Source organism: Alexandromys fortis, unplaced genomic scaffold (genome assembly GCF_014885135.2).
Source record: "Alexandromys fortis isolate MF-2015 unplaced genomic scaffold, M_Fortis_MF-2015_v1.1 scaffold_62, whole genome shotgun sequence".
In the NCBI taxonomy this organism is placed as follows: domain Eukaryota; kingdom Metazoa; phylum Chordata; class Mammalia; order Rodentia; family Cricetidae; genus Alexandromys; species Alexandromys fortis.
This window is the reverse complement of record NW_026067942.1, coordinates 7,657,578-7,684,468: the sequence shown is the minus strand read 5'-3', so window position 1 is coordinate 7,684,468 and position 26,891 is coordinate 7,657,578. Positions and strand designations below refer to the sequence as shown.

Genomic DNA, 26,891 nt, shown 5'->3' with positions numbered 1-26,891 from the left:
CACACACATGGTATAGTCCCTCTGGTGACGCCTTCTCTCCAGGTGACACACACGGCACAGCCCCTCTGGCAATGCCTTCTCTCCAGGTCACTGACACGGTACAGATCCTCTGGTGACGCCTTCTCTCCAGGTCACACACACGGTACAGATCCTCTGGTGACGCCTTCTCTCCAGGTCACACACATGGTACAGCCCCTCTGGCAATGCTTTCTCTCTAGGTCACACACATGGTACAGCCCCTCTGGCAATGCCTTCTCTCCAGGTCACTGACACGGTACAGTCCCTCTAGTGATGCCTTCTCTCCAGGTCACACACACATGGTATAGTCCCTCTGGTGACGCCTTCTCTCCAGGTCACACACACGGCACAGCCCCTCTGGTAATGCCTCCTTTTGGTCTTCCCTCCTAGGACCCGACTGACTTTGAGTGGAATTTCTGGCTGGAATGGGGGAAGCGGAGCCTGGTGTGGCTCTTCCTTGGCCATGCAGCTGTGTCTCAGTTGGCCACGCTGCTCGCAAAGAAGGTACGAGTTCGTGTGTCATTTGCTTTTAAACCTCTTTCTCCTTTGGGTTTGGTGAAGAGGCCCAGGCTTTGAATCGGGGTGGCACCGAGGAAGCTTGGGAACAGCATTAGCCAGAGTGACTCTTGAGCCGAAGGTGTCTCCCCGTTTCTCCCTACTGTGATTTCCTCCAGACTGTCTCCTAAAGACCACTTCAGCCTGAGCTACCTCAGCTGGCACTCACTAAGCTCATCCCTGATGGAACGGTCTCGTGCAGACTTGCTTACTTGGGAGATTATGTGTGGCCTCACAGTTCAGGAATTATTGTTTAGAAGCAGAGACAGATGGGCCTGGAGAAATGGCTCCGCAGTTAAGAGTACTGGCTGCATTTCCAGATGTCCTGGGTTCGATTCCCAGGACCCACCTGGTGGATCACAATAGTAGTGTCTAGTTTTATATCATCTTGACACAAACCAGTAAAGCATGATTAATAAAAACTCAGAGAGAAATTGGGGTTTAACCTGAAGATCTGGAAAGCAAAGCAGCCAGCCACTGGCTCTCACCCCAACGTCAGTCCAAAATGGCAACCCCGCCTCCAGGAATCTCAGAATGAGACTGTGTCTGAGAGCTGTCTCCTCCCATTTTATAAACCTCTCTAGGGCTGGGATTAAAGGCAAGCACCACTGGGATTAAAGGCATGCACTGCCCGATTTCTATGGCAAACTAGTGTGGCTACTGGGATTAAAGGTGTTTGTTATTGTCGCCTGGTCTGTAAGTGTGGACAGTGCGGCTGTTTTACTCTCTGAATTTCAGACAAGCTTTATTCATTAAAATAAAAATGAAATGCCACCACAAACTTGGTGTGGGAAGTCCTTCTGTATATGTGTTGTTTTTTATTGGTTGATGAATAAAAAGAAGCTGCTTTCAGCCAATGGCTTAACAGAATATAGCTAGGCTGGGAAAGATATATACAGAGAGTAGGCGGAGTCAGAGAGACTCCATGGAGCCGCCAGAGGGGAAAGACGCGAGCTGCCGGTTGGAACCTTGCTGGTAGGTCATGAGCCTTATAGTAAAATATAAAATAATAAAAACGGGTTAACCAAAGATATAAGAGATAGCTAGCAATACACTTAAGTGATTGGCCAAACAGTGATTTAAATATTATAGTTTCTATGTGATTATTTCGGTTCTGGGAAGCTGGGAACGAACAAGCAGCCTCCTATAACACAAACTAGAGACATCTGAGAGGAGGGAGCCTCAGCTGAGAAAATGCCTCTGTAAGATTCAGCTGTAAGGTATTTTCTTAATTAGTGATCAGTGGTGGAAGGCTCAGCTATTGTGGGTGGTGGCATCCCTGGCTTGTGGTGGTGAACTAGTAAGCCCAGCCGTAGAGAAATCTACCAGATATGATTCTATGCATAGGAGACTTGGGAGTGTGGGCCCTAACAGGTGCATTCTGGGTGCAGTGTGAAACGAGACGGCTGCTGGGGTCCGGATGTAGCATGACCAGTGGGGGATTCAGTTTCCTTGATGCTCTTAGCTCAGGCTTCCCTTCTGAGGCAGTGTGGCTGTGGACCCTGGGTATCTGTGTGTTTGTGTGTGTGCCATGGCACAGGTGGGGGTCAGAGGACCGCCTGCTGTGGTCAGTTCTCTCTCTCCATGATGTGAGACCAGGAGGTCAAACCCGGGAGGTCAGGTGTGGTATCTGACGCCTGCGTGCGTGTGCTCTCTCTGGGCCCCAAGGCCCCACATGGCATGGCATTCGCCGATAGCCAGCACACATGCTCTCAACATCTTGTTTATAATTCCTAGTACAACACAGAAGCGGGATAGCTGTGGTCGTGTTCTAGAGGTAGCAACAACAGGAAAATGTGTGTGTTTTATTTTTGATATTACTACCGTTCTAGCCAAGGCCGGAGTCATTCACAGTGTGTGTGATCATCAAGTCTGTCACTGGTCACTCCCTGCCTCTGGGCCTGTGTACCCAGGTCTGCAGTGGAGATGGCACTGGCTTCTGGGCAGTGATGGCAAAGCGGTGCTTTTTCCCAGGTCACGTTTGCAGGTGGGCAGAGCCTAGGACCTGGTGCGGCTGCTCTTGGCTTCTTAGAGGTCATGTCTACAGGTGGTCAGAGGCTGGTGGCAGCTGCTCTTGGCCTCTTAGAGGTCACGTCTGTAGGTGGGCAGACCCTAGGACCTGGTGGCTGCTGCTCTTGGCCTCTGGTCTTTGCTCCTGGGAGTTTTCTATGTGGTGTTGGGGAGAGAAGTGAGGCAGGCTGGGAGGCAGCTCAGTGGCAGAGCTGTGTTTGTGCCTAAGGTGAGGAGACCTGGTTCAGTCCTTTGTACAGGAGCCAAGAAGGGAGGTGCCGCCAGGTTCCACAGCCCTCGAGGACCAAGGTGGGTCTGGGCCTGTGACCGTGTATTTCCGAACTGCTCTGTTTCAGGCTGGTCTGGGCGTAGGACTGGGAGCTACATTGCTTTCACATGGGGGTGGTGGGCTAACTGGAAAGCCAGAAATGAAGCAGTGCTGGTCCCTGAGCCATGCCTGGCACGGTGGTGGTTATCCCGTCTGCAGCAAGCGCAGAGGGCAAGGAGTAGGCCAGGGATACTGGCCATTCCAAAGTCGGAGGCGTCCCAGGAGGTGGCTTTGCAGTTTGGGTGTGGGGAGTGGAACTACCCTGTTCGGCTTCCTGTGTGGTGTTCTCAGGTCTGGCTGGGCAGGCAGACTCAGCTTAACCTCTGCAGAACACGTCTTCCCGCATGCTGGGAAGGAGGCAGAGTGAGGGCTGAGTCATCTCCTTATGTGTCTCACCCTGGTGTGACCAAGACTGGACAGCGAGGCAGCTGGCTGGTAGGTCTGCTTGCGGCTGGGCCACAGTGCTGCTCTGTCTGCCGGACCGGCCTTTCTGTGAGTCTGGACCGCCACCTTGGCCTCATTAGTCCCAGCCTCTCAGCACCTGGACCAAATGTTCCTCGTGGCCTTCCTTGGCAGAGTTGTTTTTGGTGCTTTTTCAGGGTGGAAGATTTGGGCTGCAGCTGCGTCTACTTTGCTGTCCTCTGGGGCATTTCAAAGCCTGGGAAGTGCGCTTGGGGGTGGGGGCGGGGTGGGGCGGGCATCAGTTGGTTCTCAGTCACAGCCCTGACTCCTGAAGAATGCTCCATCTCCATTCAGGATGCCACCACCTCCTAACGAGGGCAAGGCTGCTTCCAGGGGCACACTCCACCCTCCTCCTCCTTTCCCCCTCCTCTCTGCCTCCTTTCCCCTCCTCCTTCCTTCCTCTGGTCATGTAAGATAATAAAGTAATCAAGCTTTCCCTTGAGCTGCTTGGCTGAGATTAAATGCTTTTCCTCCAGGTCAGCCCCTGTCTGGGTTTCCTCCAAGCTCTGTGAGGAGATGAAGGAGGTTGAGTAATGGCTGAGCTCTGGCTGTGGGTCTGTTGTGATTGGATGCAGAGCGGGTGGGTCACAGTTGCCTCTTTTCTCTCATGCCTCTGTGGCTTCCCACCACCTAAGACGCTGTGTTCTCTGTCCTCAGAACTAAAATGACCCTGTAGGGGCTCTGAGAAGGCTGGCTGGCTGTGGGGCTTGGTGCTTTTGTTGCTGTGGTCTGGCTGGAGAAATGGCATGGTTAGTCGTGGCCCCATGGCTCAGGTCACTGCTGGGTGTGCACAGGGCTGAGGAACCTGGTCCTCTGGAACTGGCCCTTTGCGGGGTGATTGGCCTCTCCCTGAGGAGCATCAAAGCCACACACAGTCAGAGCCTCATGCCCTCATGTTTCTCCTGGAGGCTGCTCCGCTCCTTCCCTAATGCCAGTCTAACGAGATGAAGCTCCCGGGATAAGGGCCCACTGTCCTTTACTCCTGTAAAGAGCTGCGCGGGGTGCAGCTGTCTGGACCGAGATGGAGCAGATTAAGTTTTCTTCTTTGGGAGGACTTCATATATGTATATACTCTTTTATGTAGTATTATATTTATTTATTCCAATACTTCAATTGAATCAAAATGTAACAAACTACCTCCCTTTATTTCTCAAACTGTGCTCACTGAGTGGTTTCTTGGCAGATGTGGTCTGATCCACTGCCAGCGAGAGTGCTGACCCAACTTTGGCTCTCCCTCTTCGTGGCAGACACATCTGGTTACCACGTGGCGCTTGCGGCACAGGTACCTGGAGCAGATCCAGAGTGGCGTGAGAGGGGCCATTGCCAGAGTGTTGTCTAAGGTGGGGTTCTGACCCTGTAAAGGTTTGAAGACTATAGACTTCAGAACAAAGGGGAGCAGCTTTGGCTTTGCCATTGCCTGGGCACAGGTCTGGTGGTTAGTGAGTGTCCCAGGCTAGGGTCATACCCAGGCTGATGGGGTGACACACAGCACTCTCTGTTGGGGCATCCTCTCTGAGGCTGGCACTAGGCTGCTGTGGACTGGTGGCTGTGAGCAGAGGGGGTGGTCAGTCATGACCTCTGATGCCTTTGTCTGCACTGGTGGGGGCGAAAGCCTTTCTAAGGAGTAAGGTGGAGTCTGAGACTGGAAGGACAGTAGGGCTTCACATTAGTGGATCAAAGCCCAGCAGTTTGATGCTGGTTTTGTCCTCTGTCTAGTTAAATCTGAAGACTTGGGGACGCTTACCCATTGGCCCATCTATATTCTACCACATTCTTCTGTCTTCACGCATTGACCTCTCCACCCCCATCTATCTACCCGTCCACACATACATCAGCTCACCTAACGCCATCCATCCAGGCACCCTGCTTATCCATTTCATCCATCTGTCCACCCACCCATCCCTTTACTCAGCCCCCTACCCACACTATTTTCCATCCATCCACCCACTGCCATCCCGATGCCTGTATCACACCCCCGTCCACTCATTCGTCCATTTTCCCACCTATCTGCCAATCCCCACACTGCTTTTAACCCACCGATGCACCTTTCTACCCACCCCAATTTATTCACCCACCCACCCCTTCATCCACCCTCCCACCCACTGATTCACCTGTTAGTGTCTGCCTTCCCACCCACCTGTCCATCCTCCCACTCAGCTGTTTATTCTGCCATTTGGTGTGTGTTTGTGCTGGGTGCCAGGATAGATTCTGGCGTGACATTCATGCGGTGCGAACAAGAAAGGATTTTAGCTTACCGGGAAGACTGGTTATGTTCCATCCTGAGAAGTGGGTTAGTGGTCCAAGTGGGACGTGGCGTGGTGTCTGCTTGTCTCTGTTTTCTGTGATGTGCTCTGCATCCCATCAGAAAGGCCACGGCGTTCTCAGTCTGGCTTTAGCTCTGTTGTTAAGAAAGTCCTGTGGGTTTTTTTTTTTTTTTTTGGTAACATTTTGGACTTTTGAAAATTTCCCGTTTTACTTTTCATGCCTTGGAATCCAGAGAGCTAAGTGAGGCCACCGTTTGCTCCCGTAGGTTCTCCCAGCTCGTCTAACCAAGTGTCACATCGCTGTGACTCTTATCCGCTTTGCTAGAGCACAGGGAGATGGTACTGTGCACTTTCTGGAAAGGGTCTGCTGAAACACGGGAAACCACACGTACTCGTGTGGTGTGGAATGCCAGGCCTACGCATGTACCCCTGCTGGTGATGAACGATGGGGTACCAGAAAGCTGTTTGTGGAGCTAGACATCTAACCTGCATGCCACCTGCTAGTGTCTCCATAAGATCTTGCTGTATAGAACATTTTCTTAATTAGTAATTGATGGGGCGGGCCCAGCCCATTGTGGGTGGTGCCATCCCTGGGCTGGTGGTCCTGAGTTCTATAAGACAGCAGGCTGAGCAAGCCAGTAAGCAGCACCCCTCCATGGCCTCTGCATCAGCTCCTGCCTCTTCTTGAGTCCTGACTTCCTTCAGCAATGAACAATGATATGAAAGTGTAAGCCTAATAAACCCTTTCCTCCCCAAGTTACTTTGGTCATGGTGTTTTATCACAGCAATAAAAACTCTAAGACAGTGGGCTTTAACTACCTGAGTTGGTAGGGGGCGGGAGAGACGGAGCAGTGGCTAAGAGCACTCGCTGCTCTTGCAGAGGACCTGGGTTCAGCTCCCAGCACCCACAACAATCCCTAACTATTTCCAGGGGCTTGGACACTGTCTTCCGGCCTCTTCAGGCACTAGAGTGTACATGGCACACAGACATACATGCAGGCGGAGATTCATGCACATAAAATAAATTGACCTTCTGAAGAAACCCAATACAGACATAGGGTGTGACCAAAGCCTGTGCATCTGTTCAGATCCCTGGGGACTCAAGAAAGAACTTCCTGGCCCATTTGGTGACAGATTAGAAGCGCTGTTTTGGGATAAGACATGATGCATGCTATTTTTTTATTTTTTGAAAACTTAAAAGTTCTGTACTCGTTCATGGCAGGGTTCACACTTATGTATCTAGGAGGTGGACAAGTGCCTGAGCCATACCTATGCACCTCAGTGTGGAGGTGGGTGGGGGAGCGTTGCTTAGGCTCCGATTATGGACCTGACACTCTGGTGTCCCCGCCTTTTTCTGACCACCACTTCCAGAGTTCAGCCTGTGTGTGGAGACTGTGGTGATGGCGGTGGGGCCTTCCCCGTCCTGTCCTGCTGTCAGTTCAGGGCTGGCCATGCTGTGCCTGGGTTTGTATGATGTTTGGGGCGGGCGGGGATTCCAGTGTCATTTAACACTTTAGTGGCATTCTGGCTCACACGTCCGTTCTGGCAGTAAGATGGCGTGTCTGCCAACTCTTCTGCTTCGCAGCCTCAGGGTGTGAGTGATGGGGAGGGTGAGGCGGGGCCAAAGTTGAGGAGTCCAAGGTCAGCGGAAGAGCATTTCCCATCGCTGTCTCGGAACAGCGCCCAGTACTGTCTGCCTGCAGGAGGCCTGTCTGCACGCAAAATGGCTGTCGTGGCCGCTGTCACATCCACAGCAAACTCCCTGGGGCGTCGCTGGTTTGCGCAATGCTGCTAAGAATTTCTGAAGGCTCTTTCTGTTCCAAGTTGGAGCAGCTTCTGTGTGTGGTGGGTTTCAAATGCAGCCCAGTACACAGGCTTTTCCCAAGCAGATCAAATAGCACTCACTCAGAGTGTGACTGTGTATGCATGTATGTGTAGACATGCGTGCGGGGCCCCCATCGCACACGCTGTAGGGTATGTTGAAAAGAACCTTTTCCCCACCATGTGCTAAATTAGTCTTTGGCGACCTCATTTCTGGAAATTGGACTCTGCCCAGAGGTGGGAGAGTTGGGGAAAATTTGAGGCAAATTTCTGTGGCTGTTTTCTGTGGTTAGCAGGATGGATGGAAAAACCCGTAAAAATGAACTTCACATTTTTCTGGTTTCCTTGGAACGCAGAAGTGGCTGACTTAGTCTCACATTTCAGACGGTCTCTTGAGCTGGAACACAGGGCTGTGGAAGAGGGGTGCGTGGGCAGCTGTTTAGAGGGGCTGAGACCTAGGACAAGATGGGCAGCTGCACTCACTCCAGGCCTGTCCTGTGTCCAGTTCTCTCTGCTTCTGTCTCTCTGGCCATATGGGGACTGAACAGCTGACCCCGTGTGTGCCAGGCGATCCCTGCACCACCAAGCTATACTCTCAGCCCTGTTTCTACCTTTTGTTTTTAGACAGGCTCTTACTAAGTCGCCCAGGCAGATCTTCAGTCTGTGATCCTCTTGCCGCCTCCTCCTGAGGGGCTGGGAGGGGAGGTTCTGGCCGCCAGGCGCAGCTCACCCTGTTCCCCAGAAGATCTAAGTTCAGTCATGTGACTCTGCAGTTTTGAAAAGTCTCTGAAAGCCCTCATTCAAATGCCTCACTGGGATAACGTTGCACTTTTCCCCTCTGGGGACAGTATCTCCTACAGCCTAGGCTAGTTACAGTCTCACTATCTAACCAAAGATTTCCTGAACTCCTTACCCCTCAGCCTCTCCCTGTGAGGACTAGAACGACAGGCATGTGTCACTAGATCCATCTTGCAAAGCCCTGGGTCCAGAACACAGTGCCTCATGCACACTGGGCTAGCACTCAGCAACGGAACTACAGACACAGCCCAGGAGGAGCCCCTACATTGCATGCGTGTACTAAGCGTGTCTCACAGTTCCAGTATACTCGCGGTGACCTTGTGAAATAGTTACTGCTCCAGTGTTGTAAGCAAAGAACCGGAGTCACCGAGAGCTTATGTAACCTGCTGAAGATCATACAGGTGACATGAAGCTTTAGACATTAAACTATGCCGACACATTGCCGTTTAATATTAAAGCCTGGAGGCTGGAAAAATGGCTCAGCGGCTAAGAGGTCCTAGGTTCAGTTCTCATTACTCGATGGTAGCTCACAACCATCTGTAACTCCATCTCCTGTGAACACTACATATATGTGGTATGCATATAAGAAAACACTTATATACATAAAATAGAATGAATAAAAAACTTACTGCTTTTTTTTCTTTATTTTTGGTAGAGTTAAGGATCACACCAAAGGTCTGGTACATGCCAGGCAAGCTCTCTCCTGCTGAGACATGCTCATTTCTACATTGCGGTCTTTTTCTTGTGTATGTTTATGCTGTGTGTATGGGTGTGTGTGGTCAGAGGACAACTTTGTAGAGTGGTTTCTCCCACTTTCACGTGGGGATGAAACTCACAAGACTTGCAACATTGGTGACAGGCAGTTTTACACACTGAGCCGTCTTGCTGGCTCTTTATTGCAGTTTAAGGACTCACTAATCTTTGTATGTGTATATACCTCTGATGTGTGTGTGTCTGTGTGTATGAGGGCTGCATCACGAGGGAGGTGGAGAAGTTAGAGGACGACCTTCAGTGGTGGACCTCGGGTTCCACCTCACCTCTGTGCGCTTCGGGCTGACTGGCCTCTGAGCGTCTGGAGATCCTCCTGCCTCGGTCTCTCACCTCTCGATAGCATGCAGGGGCTACAGAGGCGTGCCAGCATGAGAGGCCTTGCATGGGTGCTCGGGATCCGAACTCAGGTCCTCCAGCTTGCACAGTTATTGCACAGATGGCCTCCGGGCCACCTCCCCAGACCTAGTGCCATTTTAAAATAAGGATTTAGCACCTGGACACAGGAAGAGGCATTGTGGCAGCAAACATGTGTTAATCCACCGTTTTGTTAGTCAGTAGAAGAACTAAGTTACTTGCTAAATAAACAGAATAGTATTCAGAGTCTTTTTAATGGGACTAACATGTCAATCAGGTAAAGATCTTGACATCACAAAAAATTGAGGAAATGTTATTTTTCCTGTGACATAAATTTAACTGTGAGTAGCATGCTAAAGGTGTCCCACCTGTTGGCTTCATCTGGGCCACACTGTCATCTAAAAAGTTTACACTCAAGGAATGCAAAACTGAGTTATGAAAAGAAATTGGAAAAAAAGCCTCATGATCCTCAAGTAAGTTCACTGTTTTTGCCTTGGATTGCAGCCGCAGGAGTCCTCAGTAAAACCTACACTGTTGGATGCTCAAAAAATATTTGATTTTAAGTCTAAGACACCTGAAAGTCTTGGTGTAAAAACATCCCAGTTTTTTCTAAGGCTCCCGGGAAATGTTTGCGACTTTCATTCTCATTTTGGCGTCTGAAGGACTAATTGTCTGCAGGATGTGGGAATGTGACTGTCCCAGCTGGGGGTTCCCTCCTCTGTCTGCTCAGAAGTCAGCCGAGCATCTCCCTATTGTGGGATCCAGTCCAGGAGGCTCTGAAGGCAGGAGACCTGGCAGGCAGTGAGAGGGTTTTGTTCCTGGTCACCAGGGCTTGCCCTCATCCACACAGTGCGTTCCTAGCCACGCTCACAAACTCATTTCCTGTGTTCTCTTTGGCCCTCCCTTCTACAGCACAGACCCTGGATCGTCATGGTCTATGGGATGTGGGCCTGTTGGTGTGTGCTGGGGGCCCCAGGTGTGGCCATGGTCTTTCTCCATGCCACGATTGCCTTCTGCGTGGCCCAGTTCCGGTCAGTGCTCCTGTCCTGGCTGTGTTCTCTCCTCTTGCTCTCCACCCTGAGACTGCAAAGTGTGGAGGAGGTTAAGGTAGGTGTCTCCCTCCTGCACACCTTACACAGGGCAGGGGAGGGCTCTGATCCTGTAGAAGTCAAGTCGCGGTTCACAGAACAGTAGCTTCTCCATGGGGCTCTGCCTAGTGGCCATTCCGGGTTATTGCACAAACTCGTCTGTGATTTCTGAGCCCTATGAGATTGTCCGTGGTCACCTTTTATCCCAGTTTGGATGTTAAGGGAGGATGACAAATGTCATGGGACCAGAGGGGTAGAAACAGACTCCTCCCCTCTCAATATTTTTAAGCCTGCCTGCTGAGTGCTCTGTGGTTTCCCACTCTCCTTCCTTGCGACACACAGCACCTACAGTGGCCCCAAGACAGTCAGCAAGTGATTTTATTCTCAGTTGCTAGGATGGGCTTATTAGTTATCCACTCAGAGAGCTAATCACAGAAGTACTTTGTGTAGAAAGTGAGTAGAGTGTTTTGCCTCCAGGTCACAGACCAAGCCTTGAAGTATACCATGGAGTAGTAGCATCTTGACAGGCACAATTTTTTGTCAGTTGAACGTTTGGTGGAGGCAGACATTAGGCAAGAGGTAGTCTGTACGACTGTTGAGTGGTTAGTTCTGCGTACAGCCTGCCAAGTCTCTTAGGGACCAAGTTTAAACTCGGTCCTGGTTCCGAATCTTGTATATACGGCCATAACATGTTTCTTTTGGTGCCAAGGGTTGGACCTCGGTCCCAGATATGCAGGGCACATTTTCTACAGCCCAGCTATGCTGCAGCCCCCATGGCTTGCTTCGGTTGCCAGTGGGGCTTCTTGATACTGCCCTGTACTCAGCTCTGTTTCACGGCTTCTGTCGTCAGTTTTCCCCGGCCAGCTCCTGTGTCAGGCCAGGCTGGCTGCCCTCTCACCGACTGTCCCCCCTTGTTGCATTGCAGAGGCAGTGGTATGAGACAGACAGTGAATACTACCTGCTGCAGTTCACGTTGACTGTTCGCTGCCTGTTCTACACCAGCTTCAGCCTGGAGCTGTGCCGGCAGCCTGCGCCTGCGCCTGCCCAGCCGGCCGCCTCTTCCTTCCCGTGGCTGCTGGCCTACGTCTTTTATTATCCTGTCTTCCACAACGGACCCATCCTCAACTTCCCAGAGTTCTACAAACAGGTAGAGTCTTCTGGGGGACTTGATGGGTTCTGTGTAGGTCTCTCTCTCCTTCCTAGACTGTGAATTCTCACCCCAAATGGGGTTGCTTACTGAGTGGGATTCACAGAGAGTTTGGGAACGGTGAAAGGCTTCCGAATGTATGACCAAAAATCATTTGAAGTCTAATGGGTAATGAGTTGGCGGTGTTTCTGGCATGGTCATCCTTCTTGTGTTATTGTAAATGTGGGGTAGAAAATGGCTGGAGTGTGTTTAGGGCCAGTTTAGAATGTGACATTATCCTATGCCATACTGCCCAGAACACCTCGCTCAGAGTCCAGGCTACCCTGTATTATGAATTGCAGGTTTTTAAGAAACAGAATGGTTTAATAATGGAAAACAAAGACTTTAATGTCTTCCTACATCATCCTCCTGATATCAGTATTGCATTAGTGTCTTTGGATCGGATTGTGTTAGAATGTTTGACTTTAGAATTTCCTTCCTCCCTTTCTCTCTCCCTCCCTCCCTCCCTCCCTCCCTCCCTTTCATACTTCCGTGTGTGTGTGTGTGTGTGTGTGTTTGTGCGCACGCGTGCAGGCACACGTATGCTACAGCATATGTGTGGAAGTCAGGGCACAGCTATAGGAAGTCGGCTCCCCCTGTCATCTGGAGGATCTAGCACTGAACTCAGTGTGTGAAGCTTGTGAGCAAGTGTCTCTACCCACGGAGCCACCTCACCAGCTCAGTGTTAGATTTTAAAAGTTGCTGTTTGATTTGATGAAGACAATTTCCTAGCAAATCATTAAATACATTTTACAACAACTTCTGAAATGGCCCTAAGGATGCTTCTGTAAGCCTGTCTTGCTAGAGTAAGTTTTTCTCGAACCAGGTTGTGTAGGTATATCAAGCTTTTCTGATGACAAATTCTAAAGGTGTTTATTGTAAAACAATTATTTTGTATACATAGTTTTACCATCTATTAAAGATGCCTACTAATGAGATGGATTATTTAATTTACACAAGAATGAAGCCATGGTTGAGTATTCGATAAGACATGGGCTACCTTCAGTGGTCTCAGAGTTGATCAATATTTTGATTTTATTACCGTCAGTGCTCGTTGGTGCCACATGCATCTCCCCACTTGGGTGTGCTGTGGATCTGAGCACAACTCCCAGCTAATCTCCTGGGACATATGTAAGGGAGTTTAACCCATGTGTTAGTACCTAAAACAGTGGTTTTCAAGAGTAATGGCCTCCACCAAAGCACAGCCATCTTGAAGAAGAAAATAATAAGACACATATAAACATACATGTGTACACAACACATGCAAATAACACATGTACAATATACAGGCACACACAGCAATCCATGTACACATGGAAGTATACACAACACATAGATGTACATGTATATACACAATGAATGCCTACACCCACATATAACACACATGTGTATACACACATGCCTGCATATGTGTGCAGCATACCTGTGCATGCACACACAGCACATTGCCTGCATTTGTAGAGCACGCATGCATGCACTCACATACAGCACACACACACACAACACATTGCCTGCATTTGTAGAGCACGCATGCATGCACTCACATACAGCACACACACACAGCACATTGCCTGCATTTGTAGAGCACGCATGCATGCACTTACATGCAGCACACACACACAGCACATTGCCTGCATTTGTAGAGCACGCATGCATGCACTTACATACAGCACACACACACAGCACATTGCCTGCATTTGTAGAGCATGCATGCATGCACTCACATACAGCACACACATGGATGTTTTAGATTACTGTGTAAATGACAGGTGAGTTAGTGAGGACACACCTCAGATGTGGTCCCTGGTCTGTAGCATGAGCACCATTAGGGATTTGAGATGTGAGTTCTCAGGCCCTACCCCAGGCTTATGACCGACCAGGGTTGGGGCTCACCGTTGTGGCTTGCCAGGTGCCCTGACTCTTGTGCTTGGGGAGGCTGGGAACCGCTGTCCTGAGTTTGTCTGAGGAATGGGGTGGAGGCAGTGCTGGCCTAGGATTGGCGACTCAGACCTTCCTATCCTGCCTCTTGCAGTTTTCTTGACACTGTGAACTTGGCTTCTTCCCAATTTTCCAGCCAATAACTCTTGAACTAAACCTCGGCCCCATCCCTCCCCTGGGATGGACAGTAATTCTTGGGGACGTAGACTAAAGCCACTCAGAGGAAAGAGACTCTCCCAAACTGCGTCATAAGCACAGGGAGCTTTGCCCAGTGGGGGCTGCACTTCATTGGGGTGCAAAGCCCTTCTTTGCAGGTCTCACTTTTCATCTCCTCCTTTCCAACACAGCCTTAGGGTCCAACAGGGACAATGCGAGGTGTAGTCAGGCCCCATGCCTGATCCTTAGGAGCAGACATTGAGGCTGTGGTTCACCCAAATCCTTAGCTAAGGACTGCCATTCCCTTGAGCATCAGTCTGGGGAGGATGGGTGGGTTCATCCTGTAGGGGCTCAGGCCCTACTTGGTTCTTATTTCTTCTGACATGTTCCAGTTGCTGTGAGAGTATGGACTTTGGAAAGGGAAATCAAACCTTTCTCTCTGTTCTGCTTGTATTCGTTAAGGCCATCCCAGAAAAATAAAATGCTCAGCAATCCACAGGAGAGAATAAACACTGAATAAAAAGCCAGGCAGGGTCTGGGGGAAGTGACTCAGTGGGCAGAGCACTTGCTTGCAAAGGTGAGACCTGAGTTCAGATCCCCTGAGCCCACATAAAGCCAGACGCGCAGTGCACACCTGTAATGCCAGGATCTGGTGGACTCCCTGCAAGTCTGTAGTCTGTGGGCCAGCCGGACCGCTGCACACACAGGTGAACAAGAGACCTTGTCTCAAATTGGAAGGCAAGGACTTCTGACCTCTGTGTGTGTGCCATGGCATGTACACACAGAAACAACACATCACACATGTTCTACACACAAAGAACAAAAAGCCATGTGGTTTCTGCACATGCTGAGAGAGCCTGTGGGTGCTCTTCTCTTCTGAGATGAGGTCATCTAAGAGGGAAGGACCCGGGAGAGGGAAAGGTGACCAACAATGGAAGAACTGACAAGTGTTGTGTGAATGCACAGGAGGAGACTTGACCACTAGGGGGCAGCAGCGTCCCACGTGGAAATGAACTCAGAAGGGACAAGCCTATGTGGGATTCTGAAACCCCAAGTATTAAAAGAGAGGAACAATCAGGGTTCCCTGCCCCGATTGTTCTTTGGGCTGACGAGGGAGGGGGACTTGACCGGGGGAGGAGGAGGGAAATGGGAGGCGGTGGCGGGGAGGAGGCAGAAATCTTTAATAAATAATTTATAATAATAATAAAAAAATCTTCAAGTAAGAAAAAAAATAAAAGAGAGGAACACCTCTGCAGATGACGTTACTGCAGTTTTTAGCACATACGTTTACGTATGCAAATGAGGGAAGCATGAATGAGGCCATTCTCCATACTCTAAAGCACGTGAAATAATTCAATCACCAAACACACTTTACCTCCTACCTAGCCTGACCGCCTTACCAGGAAGGCCTTTTCCGGCCCGTGGAGTGTCAGGCAGCCAGGCTTCAGCTACTTTGCGGCTGTACTTGTGGGGAGTTAAGAGCCTGAACTGCTGTGAGGTAGATCCAGCAGGGCCTGGGTAAAGCAGGGTGGCCTGCTGACAGGGGCCTCAGAGTCTCCCTCGAGCAGGGGGACTCTGCAGTGGGGACTGGATAGGGTGACAGGCAGTCTGAGTGGTGCATCCTGGGACTTTTCTTACCATGGGACCCTCGGTATGGAGGCCAGCTCCAGGTTCATATCCCTGTTCTGTTTTGGCGAGCTACCTCGTTTGTGCCCCAGCTCCCTCCCTGTGGGATGGGAAAGTCGACAGAGCCAGGGTTGCTGTGGGGAGCGTGTGGTCCTGGGAGGCAATGAGGCTTGAAGCCAGTAGGCTGTCACACTTGCTGCTGTTGGGCTGTGATTGGTCAAAAGTGTGTGGCAAGTTCAGGGGATGTTTAGGCTACTTCAGAGCCCCTTTCCCCCATGTCCAGCCCGATGGGCACCCTAGCAGAGGAGTCTGAGCAGTGGCCGTTCCTGGACTCTGAAGAAGCCAGGGTGCTGGGCTATTGGAGGGACCAGACAGTCACTGCAGGCAGGGGTGGGGCAGAGAAAGGTGTTGGTGTCTCAGGCGCTGTGGGTAGTCGGGCTTCTGGGTCTGGAGACCCCTGAATGACCTGACCATAGAGAAAAGATAAAGTCAGCTCTACAGCTTCTCATGCATGTAATCTCCAAACCCTGAGAGATGTTTGCTACCACCGCAAAGAGAGTAGATGGAGGCAAAGACAGGCTCGTGGTAGGCAGGCTGGGTGGATGGAGGAAAGACAGACATGAGGAAGGCAGGCTGGGTGGACGGAGGAAAGCCAGCAGCATCGTGACTGGTGCTAGAACTTAGTAGCTAGGGTGCTTACCTAGCATTCATGAGGTCCTGGAATCCCAGCCTGGGAGGTTGAGACAAGATGATCAGATGGTGAACATCAAGGACTGGGAGATAGTTCAGTAGTTAACACACTTGCTGTGTGCGGATGGGGGCCTGAGTTTGAATCCCCACAGCACACGGAAGCTGGGCATGCCAGAGGACCTCTGCAACCCCAGTGCTGTGGGAAGGCAGTGAGTCTTGGGGGCTTGCTGGAGCGGTGTAGCCCATATAGCAGCTCCAGGGGCGGCGAGAGACTCTGGCTCTAAAAAATACGGTCAACAATGATAGAGGAAGACACTGGGTGTTTGTCTGTGACTTCATGGGTATACACACACACACACACACACACACACACAGAGAGAGAGAGAGAGAGAGAGAGAGAGAGAGAGAGAGAGAGAGAGAGAGAGAGAGAGAGAGTGTTCAAGGCCACCCTTGGCTACATAGTGGATTTTGAGATATTGCTTTAAAAAAAGAAAAAAAAAACCCACAACCTTGTCACACTGACTTGGTGTGGCAAGTATGAGGGTTCAGGGGCTTCAGCTGTCTAGACCATGTACTGGTTTGTGGCGGCAGTGTGTGCCAGCTTGGCGGACTTCCAGGAGGGGGCAGTGTACATCGCTGGCCTTGCTGTGGGTGGCTGGGCTGTGGCTTCCAATGCTGGGCCTGAGTAAGCTTTCCACAGGGCGTAAGTGAGGGACTTCAGCTCTGAAGGGACACAGGTTAGGTCCATGTGTCCCTGGACCCTGTAGACAGAAGTCCTACAGAGGGACTGACGTCGCTGGCCCTAGGAAAGGCCTTGGCTGCTCGCAGGCACACGTACAATTCCCACGCAAAGGACAGGAGCCGTTCATCGCTGACAACTGTCATCTTCAATCTTCAGAGAAAGGCGACATTCCCTTTTGTGCAATTTGCATGAAATGAGATTTTAAATTGTAATGCGTTTTAAAATACAGTTGGCAGACGAGTTAATGCGTGTTTTCCAGTGGAGTCTGAGCTTGAAATTCCCACCATGGCAGTTCCCAGGGATCTTAAGGTTGACAGTCCCCTCAGTTGGAGACGCCTTGAATGGAAGGCTTTCCATGCAGCTCTGAGGGTGGGCGCTGTGCAGCAGCCTGTCCCTCCTGCTGTGAGACGAGGGACAAACAGCTTCGAATAAAAGACCCCATTATGCTCAAGTGTGAGTGGACTGTCAGGATGCCCAACCTTCCAGAAAGGCAAATGACTACTCGCGTGTGCATGCGTGTGTGTATACATGTGTGTGCACATGCGTGCATATCTGTACATGTGTGTGCACATGCACGCGTATGCATATGTGTACACATGTGTGCACATGTGTGTATGCATATGTGTGAGCATGTGTGTGCACATGTCTGTGTGTGTCTGTGTGTACTGCCTACTGCTTGGGGACACCTAGGACGACCTCCAGATTGGCCTTTTGTTGAGAGGCAAGCCGGGAGGGTGAATTTTCTGCTATTGCCCATCCATTGTCTCTGCTCCCCTGGTCGGGCCTGTACACCAGCAAGGTGTGGCACCCCAGATGCAGGCCATGTGCTCAGCACCTGTTAGGGTTCAGCTGGGGGAGCATTGCTGTCTGCCAACACAGTTCTCAAGGCTCTCAGCACTTCCTCCAGACGGCTTGCTTCAGTGCACCAGCCACAGGGTGGCTACACAGGGCCCCTCTCCATCCGGAGGGAACGTGGTGCCTCCTCATGTTTTCTCAGCTGTCAGTGTGGATTTTTAGTGACTTCCCTGACCTGTGTAGGGAGGCAGTGCCACAGCGAGGTGACCCCACAGCGAGGTGACCCCACAGCGAGGTGACCCCACAGCGAGGTGACCCCACAGCGAGGTGACCCCACAGTGAGGTGACCCCCACAGCGAGGTGACCCCACAGCAAGGTGACCCCCACAGAGAGGTGACCCCACAGTGAGATTACTGTACCGCTGGGTCACTGTGGAGAAGGTTTTTTTTTTTTTTTTGATGTCCTTACCCACATATCAACTTTAATGAGAAAATCTGAAATGCTGCAAAATTCCAATGTCTTTTGTTTTTTGAAGAGAGTTTGGGCTATTGGGGTGGAATGGAGTCTGGGCTGTTGGGGTGGAATGGAGTCTGGGCTGTTGGGGTGCTATGGAGTCTTGACTGTTGGGGTGCTATGGAGTCTTGACTGTTGGGGTGGAATGGAGTCTGGGACTGTTCAGAACCCCAAGGTCTGAAGTGCTCAGGCTGGATGATGAACATTCAGCCGCTCTGTGTTCCTGTCATAGACAATGTGGACACTCACCTCCCATTTGATGTGGGGTCCTGCTGTACCTCTGCCCTTGTTCTGGGATCCTCGAGGAAAGAGGACACAGCTGCACCCAGAGGCCACGTCGCTGCTAGTGATGCTGCTAATTCTTTAAGTGTGCGGGTGCTGGGACTTAGTACTCACCCTCCAAATGTGTGGGTGCTGGGACTTAGTACTCACCCTTCAAATGTGCGGGTGCTGGGACTTAGTACTCACCCTTCAAGTGTGCGGGTGCTGGGACTTAGTACTCACCCTTCAAGTGTGCGGGTGCTGGGACTTAGTACCCACATCTCACCACCACTATTATCCTTTTCACTTCCCTTTGAGGAAATCAAGACCCGGGGGTTGAGTAACTTAGCACAGTCATGCAGCAATGTGGCTGATGCTAGAATCGGGTCTGTTGTTCTACTACTGCTGAGCAGACGCTTGTCTCCTCCAGGTATTTACTCTGCCTGTTTTTTGAAGGTAGACTGTCAGACATCCCAAATTCTTCCATGTCACTCACACTCTGTGTGCCTTAGCCTATCAACTAGCTCAGGATGCGTGGGGACAGCCGGGGTGACCAGGACCCAAAGAGAAGCACAGTTTCAAGGGGCCGAGCACCTGAAATCCTGACCCAGTCCGGCTGCCTCAGGTCAAGGCTGGGGTAGAAGGATGCAGAATTTGGCATTGTTCTTGGCTGTAGGGTACCATGTTGGCACACCTCTTCTTGTTCTGGGGCAGTTTCCCAACTGGGATGTAACTTTCTTACCCAGGAAAATCGAGTGTCCTTAAGGCAAACAGACTCCACTACCCTATCAGTAGAAATGACAATGGTGATTTGTACAAACCCCATCAATAACATCAAGGGAGTGACGTTCTGCAAGGCTCAGGACCAAGCACAATCTAATGCCGCCTTCTCTGTTGTCCCCTCTTTAGATGCAGCAGCCAGAGCTCAGCTCTCCGAAGCAAAGCCTTTGCATTCTAGCCAAGGGCCTGGGCCGCCTGCTCTGCTGGTGGTGGCTGGCTGAATTGATGGTCCACCTCATGTTCATGCATACCCTCTACAGCAGCCCCCTCCTGGAGAGCGTTTCCTGCTGGACCTTAGGTAACTGTGGGACCTGCCATCAGCAGGGTGTCTGGGGTGCAGTGGCCCAGAGCCAACCTACTTTATATTTTAACCTTATTCCTCTTGTGGCCAAGGTTTTACATGTGTGAGCTGTTTGGTGTAGTTGATGGAAAGAGGGCTGTGCCGTGTGAACTGGGAGTCAAGGATGAGGGACTCCTTGGGCTGGGACTAACTGCGTATGGCAGGAACGACATCTTTACCAGAGGCAGCATCTCACGGAGCAGAAAAGAATAGAGTTGCTGGCTGGTGTAGGAGGCTGTTCTGTGGGCTGGTGCTCTGAGACCCAGTCAGGCTGCTTTCCTCTCTTTTCCTGTGAGCTTCTGAGTTGTGTAGGCATGGGTTCGGATCCCAGCTCTCCCAGGCAAGGGTGGGCAGCCTTCAGTGGTGCTTACACCTATCCAAGCACCTTCCTCTAAAAAACAAGGCTTGCCTTTGCAGAGCTATTTTGAGGGCTCAGGGAAATGGCAGACCTCATGATGTGTCTACACATATAGTAGATGGTGTATGTGTGTGCATGTGGTATACACATGTTCTGTAGATACAGTAGATGATGTATGTGTGTGCATGCAGTGTGCATACGTCCTGTAGATACAGTAGATGATGTATGTGTGTGCATGTGGTGTGCACATGTCCTGTAGATACAGTAGATGGTGTATGTGTGTGCATGCAGTGTGCACATGTCCTGTAGATACAGTAGAGAGTGTATGTGTGTGCATGCAGTGTGCACATGTCCTGTAGATGCAGTAGATAGTGTATGTGTGTGCGGGTGGTGTGCACATGTCCTGTAGATACAGTAGAGAGTGTATGTGTGTGCATGTGGTGTGCACACATCCTGTAGATGCAGTAGATGGTGTATGTGTGTGTGTGGTATGTACAAGTACATTTCTCTGCCGGTCTCTTACTTGCTTGCATCTTTCTCTGTCCTGTATCAAGGTGGGGTGGAGGTCTTATGGTCCCCCAGGACAGTCTCTAATTATAGGATTTGTCTGTGAGAAAACCATTGTCCTTTATTCCTCTGCCCCTAGCAACAGAGGACATGTTCTGCCCTGATCTCCATCTGCCTTCTCACTTGTCCTGCTCTGTTCCTTTTGGGGACTCCCGCATTCATCTGTGGCCTGCAGGAGTGCATGTGCATGTATGCTTTTGCATACATACCTGCGCATGTGTGCCTCTGTGCCTTGGTGTGTGCACGCATGTGTGTGTGCGTGCGTGTGATACTCCAGACAGATCGAGCTGCTGAAGGCAGGTGTGTAAGCCTGTCTTCTTACATGCTGGGTGATTTGTAGATTTCTCAGAATCTCTATTGTTCTTGTCACATGTACTTTGTCAGAATGTCTCTGAAACAGGAGCCTCACAGGACCCAGAAACCACTGGGTTGCTTTAGTAATATAGCCTGTTCTTTCTGAGTAGATGTAAAACCTCAGAGGATGTTTGCACAAATCCCAACAACATTTTCTTTGGAATGGGGGATTCGTAAGAATCGTTTTTATCCACGTGTCCCAACTGCATGCATCTGTGAAGCTGTGTGATGGTTCGGTGTGTGCTCACCATGTGCTGATGGAGCCAGGGGGTTTGTCTCCTTGTTTCAGGCTCCTCTTGCCTCCAAAACTGTAAACTTTTAACAGTATCAACTGTTAACGAAACAATGAGGCAAACAGGATAGGACCTAAGGTTGGTCTATAGTGGTAGATCCCCCTTACCGAGCCTGCTTCAGCTTAAGTCTGCACAGTGGAAAACAACTCAAAATGGGGCTTAAATAGCAAAGAATAGTTAAATAGTTAGCGTATGTGCCAGTCACACCTGACGGCAGCATGGGAGGAGCAGATTCGGTGACTCAAGTCCAGCCCGTGAGCCTCCTTGCCTTGCTGAAGAACTAGAATTTTGGAAATGCTTTGTACCCAGAACCCATTTACTTCTCCTCCTAGCTTTTCAAAGATAACATTTTTTTTGAGTGTGTGTGGGCTTACCATTCTCTTATCTTTCATGGCACTCGGATCATAGTTAAATCCCAGCAGTTCCACACTGTAGTGCCCTGGGATGTGACCTCTTGGCTTGGCGATGTCTGTGAGACACACCCGTGTTGGTGATCTTCTGTTGTGATAAAACACCATGACCCAAGGTGATTCATGCACGAAAGAGTTTTTTCTGGATTATGTATGGTTCTGGATCCTTCATATAGGGAGGCATGACGGCAACTGACAGGGAAGGAGGAAGGAACAGAAAACCAAGAACTCACATCTCGACCTGTGTAGGTACAAAGCAGAGAGAGGGAAGATGAAGGGGACGAGACTATACACTCTGAAAGCCCACCCCCAGGGACTTACTTCCTCCCAGCAAGTGTGCCTCTCCTAAACTTCCCAGACAGCATCACCAGCTGAAATCAAGTGTTCAGATTCGAGACATTTCTTATTCGGGCCACCATACATGTGTTATGGTAGATCACCTGTTTTTGCTGGTGGGCATCTTTCCATGGAGTCCAGATGTCATGTGTGTCTTTTCCACAGGATGGGGAGGGAGGATCCTTTGCATTTTCTATGTCATATTTGAATTTCTGAGTCTCATGGAGCTCACATGTCTCCCTGTAGGGCAGCATTGTTAACTCTGGCACAATAAGGAAAGCTTTGCATCACAGCGCTCTCTCTCTCTCTCTCTCTCTCTCTCTCTCTCTCTCTCTCTCTGTGTATGTGTGTATGGAGGCAGTGAACTCTCTAAGGCAATAATACTCTGTTACACCGATAATGTGTTCTGATGCACTGTTTCAATACTATTAGACATTGGCCAGGACCAGCCAGCTGGCCGAGTCCTTCCAGGGTGTGTGAGACCCTGCTCCTGTGCTTGTACCTTGCCAAGGAATGGCTGGCACTCTTACAGTATACATACTCAGACTGTCACACTAATACCAAATAAATTTTCTGACTAGCTAAGATGCCTTTTGCTCCCCTGAACAGGGTTTGAGCTTCTACTTCTTGTATCTCATTGACTCAATGTTTGCTTTTAGTTTCGAAAGTCTGATGAATGTGAAATACACTCGTGGCTTCTATCGAAATGCATGGGGCCAAATGACTAGGGACCAAAACCTCTGAAATGAGGCGCCAAAATAAATCTTCCTTCACTGAAATCTCTTGAAGCCGTTCTGTTCATAACTGCAAAGTCAAACAGTGTCCTCCCCACCCATTTAAGGTCAAGCAGCACCCATTTAGGTGTCTCCCTCTATCCCCATGTTCAGTGTCTTTCCTGCCCCACGTGGTCCTGGTGAAAAGCATGACAGTTTTGCCTGGTGTGACTCTTGTGCTTTTTTTAAAATTTTGAAACATAATCTCTCTGTGTAGCCTTGGTTGACTTAGAACTTGGTTATGTAGACCAGGCTGGCCTTGAACTCACAGCCATCCACCTGCTTCTACTTCCTGAGTACTGGGATGAAAGGCGTATTACATTGTTATATAAGCAGTTTGGTCTTGACTTTGAAATGAAGAATCTTATTGTCCCCCCCCCCCAGTGGCACCTGTGGCCCAGAGAATGACCTCATCTGCACACAGAGGAGTTTCCTCTTCTCTCCACACTGATGCTCTTGAGGTTTTGGTGAATCTCATGCCTTAGGGCCCTCTTGGAGACAGAACACAGCATGTCACAGTTTCACACCAGATAAACCCACCATCATTCTCACTGCCCGGAACCTGTGACTCCTCCCTGATCTCCCCAAGACCACCAGGCGCTTTGCCACATACACCTGGGTGGCGATGGTGTGGGGTTTTCAAACACTTCCAGACAGGCAGTGCACCCGTACTGAGGGCCAGAGTCAGGTTCTGTGAGGTCTCTTCTGCGTGCTTTCACTTTTGTTTGTAGCTGACTGGTATCCATTGTGTGCATGAACCACATTTTCATCATCCATTCGTCTGCTGAAGGGAATCTGTGTTCTCATTCCCTGTCTATTGTGAACAGAGCAGCTGTGAACACTGCTAAGCCAGAATCTGTGGGGTGTGACATCATATGCCAAGGAGTGATACAGCTGGATATATGATAGACTTATTTTCAGCTTTTGAGGACTTTTCCACACTGATTTCCAGAGAGGCTGTACTAATTTGCCCATCTTCCACGGGCAAGGCTTTGAGCTGTAAACGCCACGCTCCCTGCTTAAGTGGTAAACTTACCCCTTCCTCTGCTTTCACGCAAAGATTTCTGTTAGCAGCAGGTGTCCTGGAGCTGGGGTGGCTCAGCTGGTGGGAGGGTGAGCAAGTGTGAGGCTCTGAATCTCCAGCACTCAAAAGAGTCCGATGTGGTTGCACACATCTTAACCCTGGCGCTGCACAGCCCCTTACAGAGACTGTGCGTTATGTCCGTATGTAGACATTGGCCTCACAGGAAGAGGTTTCCTTGGAGGTAATAGCCTCTCACTCTACAGTTCTGAGTTTGCATGTCGATGTTCCGACTGCTCCACAAGCTAGGCTCATGTGTATCCACCACCTCTGTGGGTCTGCCTTCGGGGCCCCTGCAGTCCTGGCCGGAGGGCAGCATCTGCATGCCGATCCCTTGATCAGTGGCCCCAGGCAAGTGCACAGCCGCATCTGGGAGGTGATTGATGTTTAGTTCGGTGCTTTCCTGGTAGAGAGAGGGGGAGAGAAAGAGGAAGTATAGAGAGAGGAAAAGGGAGAGAGAAAGAGAGAGAGAGACGGACGGGGAGAGAGGGTAGAAGGGAAAGACTATCTTTAGTAGTGGTTCAGAGTAGACATACTAGAAAGGGCCAGGAGGGGGCAGTAGATGCTCACTAATCTTGATGAAAATCAGATACAATTTTATTAGCCTAATATTTGGCTTCTCCTTAGAAATTAGCAAAGTGTATTGATGTGGTGGTGATAGTGGTGGTGGTGGTATGCATGTGTGTGTAAGTGAATGCATATGTGTATATGCATGTGTGTGAGTATATGTGTATATATGCATGTATATGAGTGTATATGCATGCGTGTGAGTGTACATGTGTGTATGCATGTGTATGCGGATATGCACGTGTACATGTGTGTATATTTCTGTATCTGTTGCTTCTTGCCCAGAGAGGAGAATATCCGTTCTCATTCCAGCTTTCACGATGTCCCTGTATGATTTAGACTCCTTTTCGTGAAATACCCCTGTAAGATAAAGAATTCTCTAGTAACACATTTTTAAAATCTTCTCAAGTTCATAGGTCTCAAGTAGAGCACATTTCTACATAGAGATTTCAGACACGACGGTCGCTGGTCTCAGTGCGGGCACCCCAGGCCCTTTGTTTCTAGGTGGGGGCCTGACACTGTTCCCAGTGCTCTGCTCAGCTGTCTGGGCAGTGGCTGTCTCCGTCTCTCACTTTGGGCCTCATTGGACTTAGTTCTGTCGTCCATCTGGCCTCCCCTGACTGTTGTGTGGTATTTTATCAGTTTGGGCGCATGTATCTGGAATGACACGCCCAGCTAGCTGCTTCAGGTAGAAGACTGCTCAGGTGTGTGTGGCAGAGACTCTGGTGAAGGTTTCGGTGGTCACACAGACAACCTACAACCAGGGATCATGCCTGGTTCCTCAGCTGGGCTTCTCCTCCTCCACACGCCAGCCTTTACTGTGTGTCTTACCCTCTCCAGTTTTCTTGCAGACTGGGCTTTCTAAAACACAAAAATCTGGACTTCTTAGGGCGGTCACTGTAAGAGTGGGAGGCTATCACATCTCTTCCATTGCCACTGCTGAACCTGCTACCCTAGCAGTGCTGAGCTGTGGCCATGTTTATACACAGCTTGCATAGGTTATTATCTGTCTACCCAAATCATCCTTCAGAACTTGGTGCTTTGGGCTGGAGAGGTGGTTCAGTGGTTAGGGACTCTTGCTGCTCCTGTAGAGGACCCAGGTGTGGTTCCCAGCCTCCGTGTGGTGGCTCACAGCCACCTGCAGCTCCAGTTCTAGGGGAGCCGATGGTCTCTGTGGGCACTAGGCACACACGTGCACATGTGACACACATATGTATATGTGGGTACTTACATATATATATAAAATAGAATGTTTTTTAGAAAATTAAAGGCACCTTGTAGAATTGGCTCCCATGTTTTCATTCCCAGCTGTAGCAGTGGTGATTGCCAGGCAGTTTTCTTTCCCTGTAGCCTCTCCCTTGTTGCCCTGAGGGTCATGCAGGCACTGTGTTGTTGCCTGTAATACTCCAACGGTATCTCCAGAGGTAAGCCCCAATTTAACTGCAGACTCTCATAGGAAGGCCGACTGGAACCATTTGGTGTATGTGCCATGTGTGTGCAGTACCTGTGGAGGACAGAAGAGGGCATCAGAACCCACCTGATGTGGATGCCAGAACCTGAACCTGGGTCCTCTGCAGGAGCTGCAAATGCTCTAAACCAGTGAACCTTCCCCTCCCCAGCCCTCTGTGAGGTCTTCTTCATGGTGTGTTCTGGGTCAGATATGAAGTGCTGTCAGGAGGGTTTAGTGGTGTCACGATGAAGATGGGGAGCAGCACTTACTGCCCTAAACCCCTAATTTAGGATGCCTGCTCTGTTTAACTATTCAGGGTTTTTGTTTGTGTTCGTATTTTCCCATATTAAAATGCTTTTTGAATACACTATACTTAAAAGTTTAGTTGAGTCTTCTTTGTTTTTATTGGACACAGTTTTCATCTTCAGTGTGATGTAAAAGGATAAAAGTAGTGGATAAAGGGGACTAGCAAATAGGATTTACTGTTCTGGAGAGTGACTTTCTCCTCAGCAGGTACCCTTTCTTTGAAAAGCAAAATTGTTTGCTTAAATCTTATAAGAGGAAACATTATCCAACTGAATTTTCTCACATTTAGAGTGTCCAGAGAGTGAGCACCTTGGGAGGTAGCACTCCGCAGAGTTCAGTTTGCTCCTTTTGACCCTGAGATAATTAGACGGAGGGTTAGCAGGATCTTGAGAGAAGACACAGTTGCCTGGGAGAGGTTTAGTTTCCAGCTGCCCAGCTTCAGCTCCATCACCGTCTCCTGTCACTCGGGAAGAGTGACAGCAGGGTCTGTCTGGGGTGGATACAGCTGCTGAAGGGACAGCCTGAGGCCCCCTGACCTTGACCTTGACAGCTGATCCATCTCATCTAGGTGAAGGGGCAGTGAGTGTCCTGGCTTCATAGAGCCGTGAGCCTGAACCAAGTCATGAAGGGCAGCTCTGCGATAGGTGCTCTCCCTGTGTGCGCCTCTCTTGTTTCTCTCCTGCTTTTGTTTATCCAGTGTTCTTTGGGTGAGGACTTCCAGACTCTCCGTGTATGCCCCCCCCCCCGCTATGTACAACAGCCTCCTTTGGTATTAAAGGTTTCCCTGTCTTTTGGTCTGTTTTGTATAGACTCAGGCTCCATGTCTACCCCAGTTTTGGGCCTGAGTCTCATAGGGTGAGGCGGCTGAGGTGGTAGCTGCTGGGTACCACTACTGAATAG

General features: G+C 50.1%; 1 protein-coding gene across 1 annotated transcript in view; it reads left to right on the top strand.

Annotated features, from left to right (window-relative positions):
- The window catches only part of Hhat (hedgehog acyltransferase), a 210,733-nt gene that overhangs the window by 34,516 nt on the left and 149,326 nt on the right, over positions 1 to 26,891 (top strand). The window contains exons 4-7 of the mRNA XM_050148277.1: positions 409 to 522; positions 10,294 to 10,488; positions 11,395 to 11,616; positions 19,286 to 19,454. Of these exons, the coding sequence (XP_050004234.1) occupies positions 409 to 522; positions 10,294 to 10,488; positions 11,395 to 11,616; positions 19,286 to 19,454 (700 nt within the window). The remainder of the gene's footprint in view (positions 1 to 408; positions 523 to 10,293; positions 10,489 to 11,394; positions 11,617 to 19,285; positions 19,455 to 26,891) is intronic.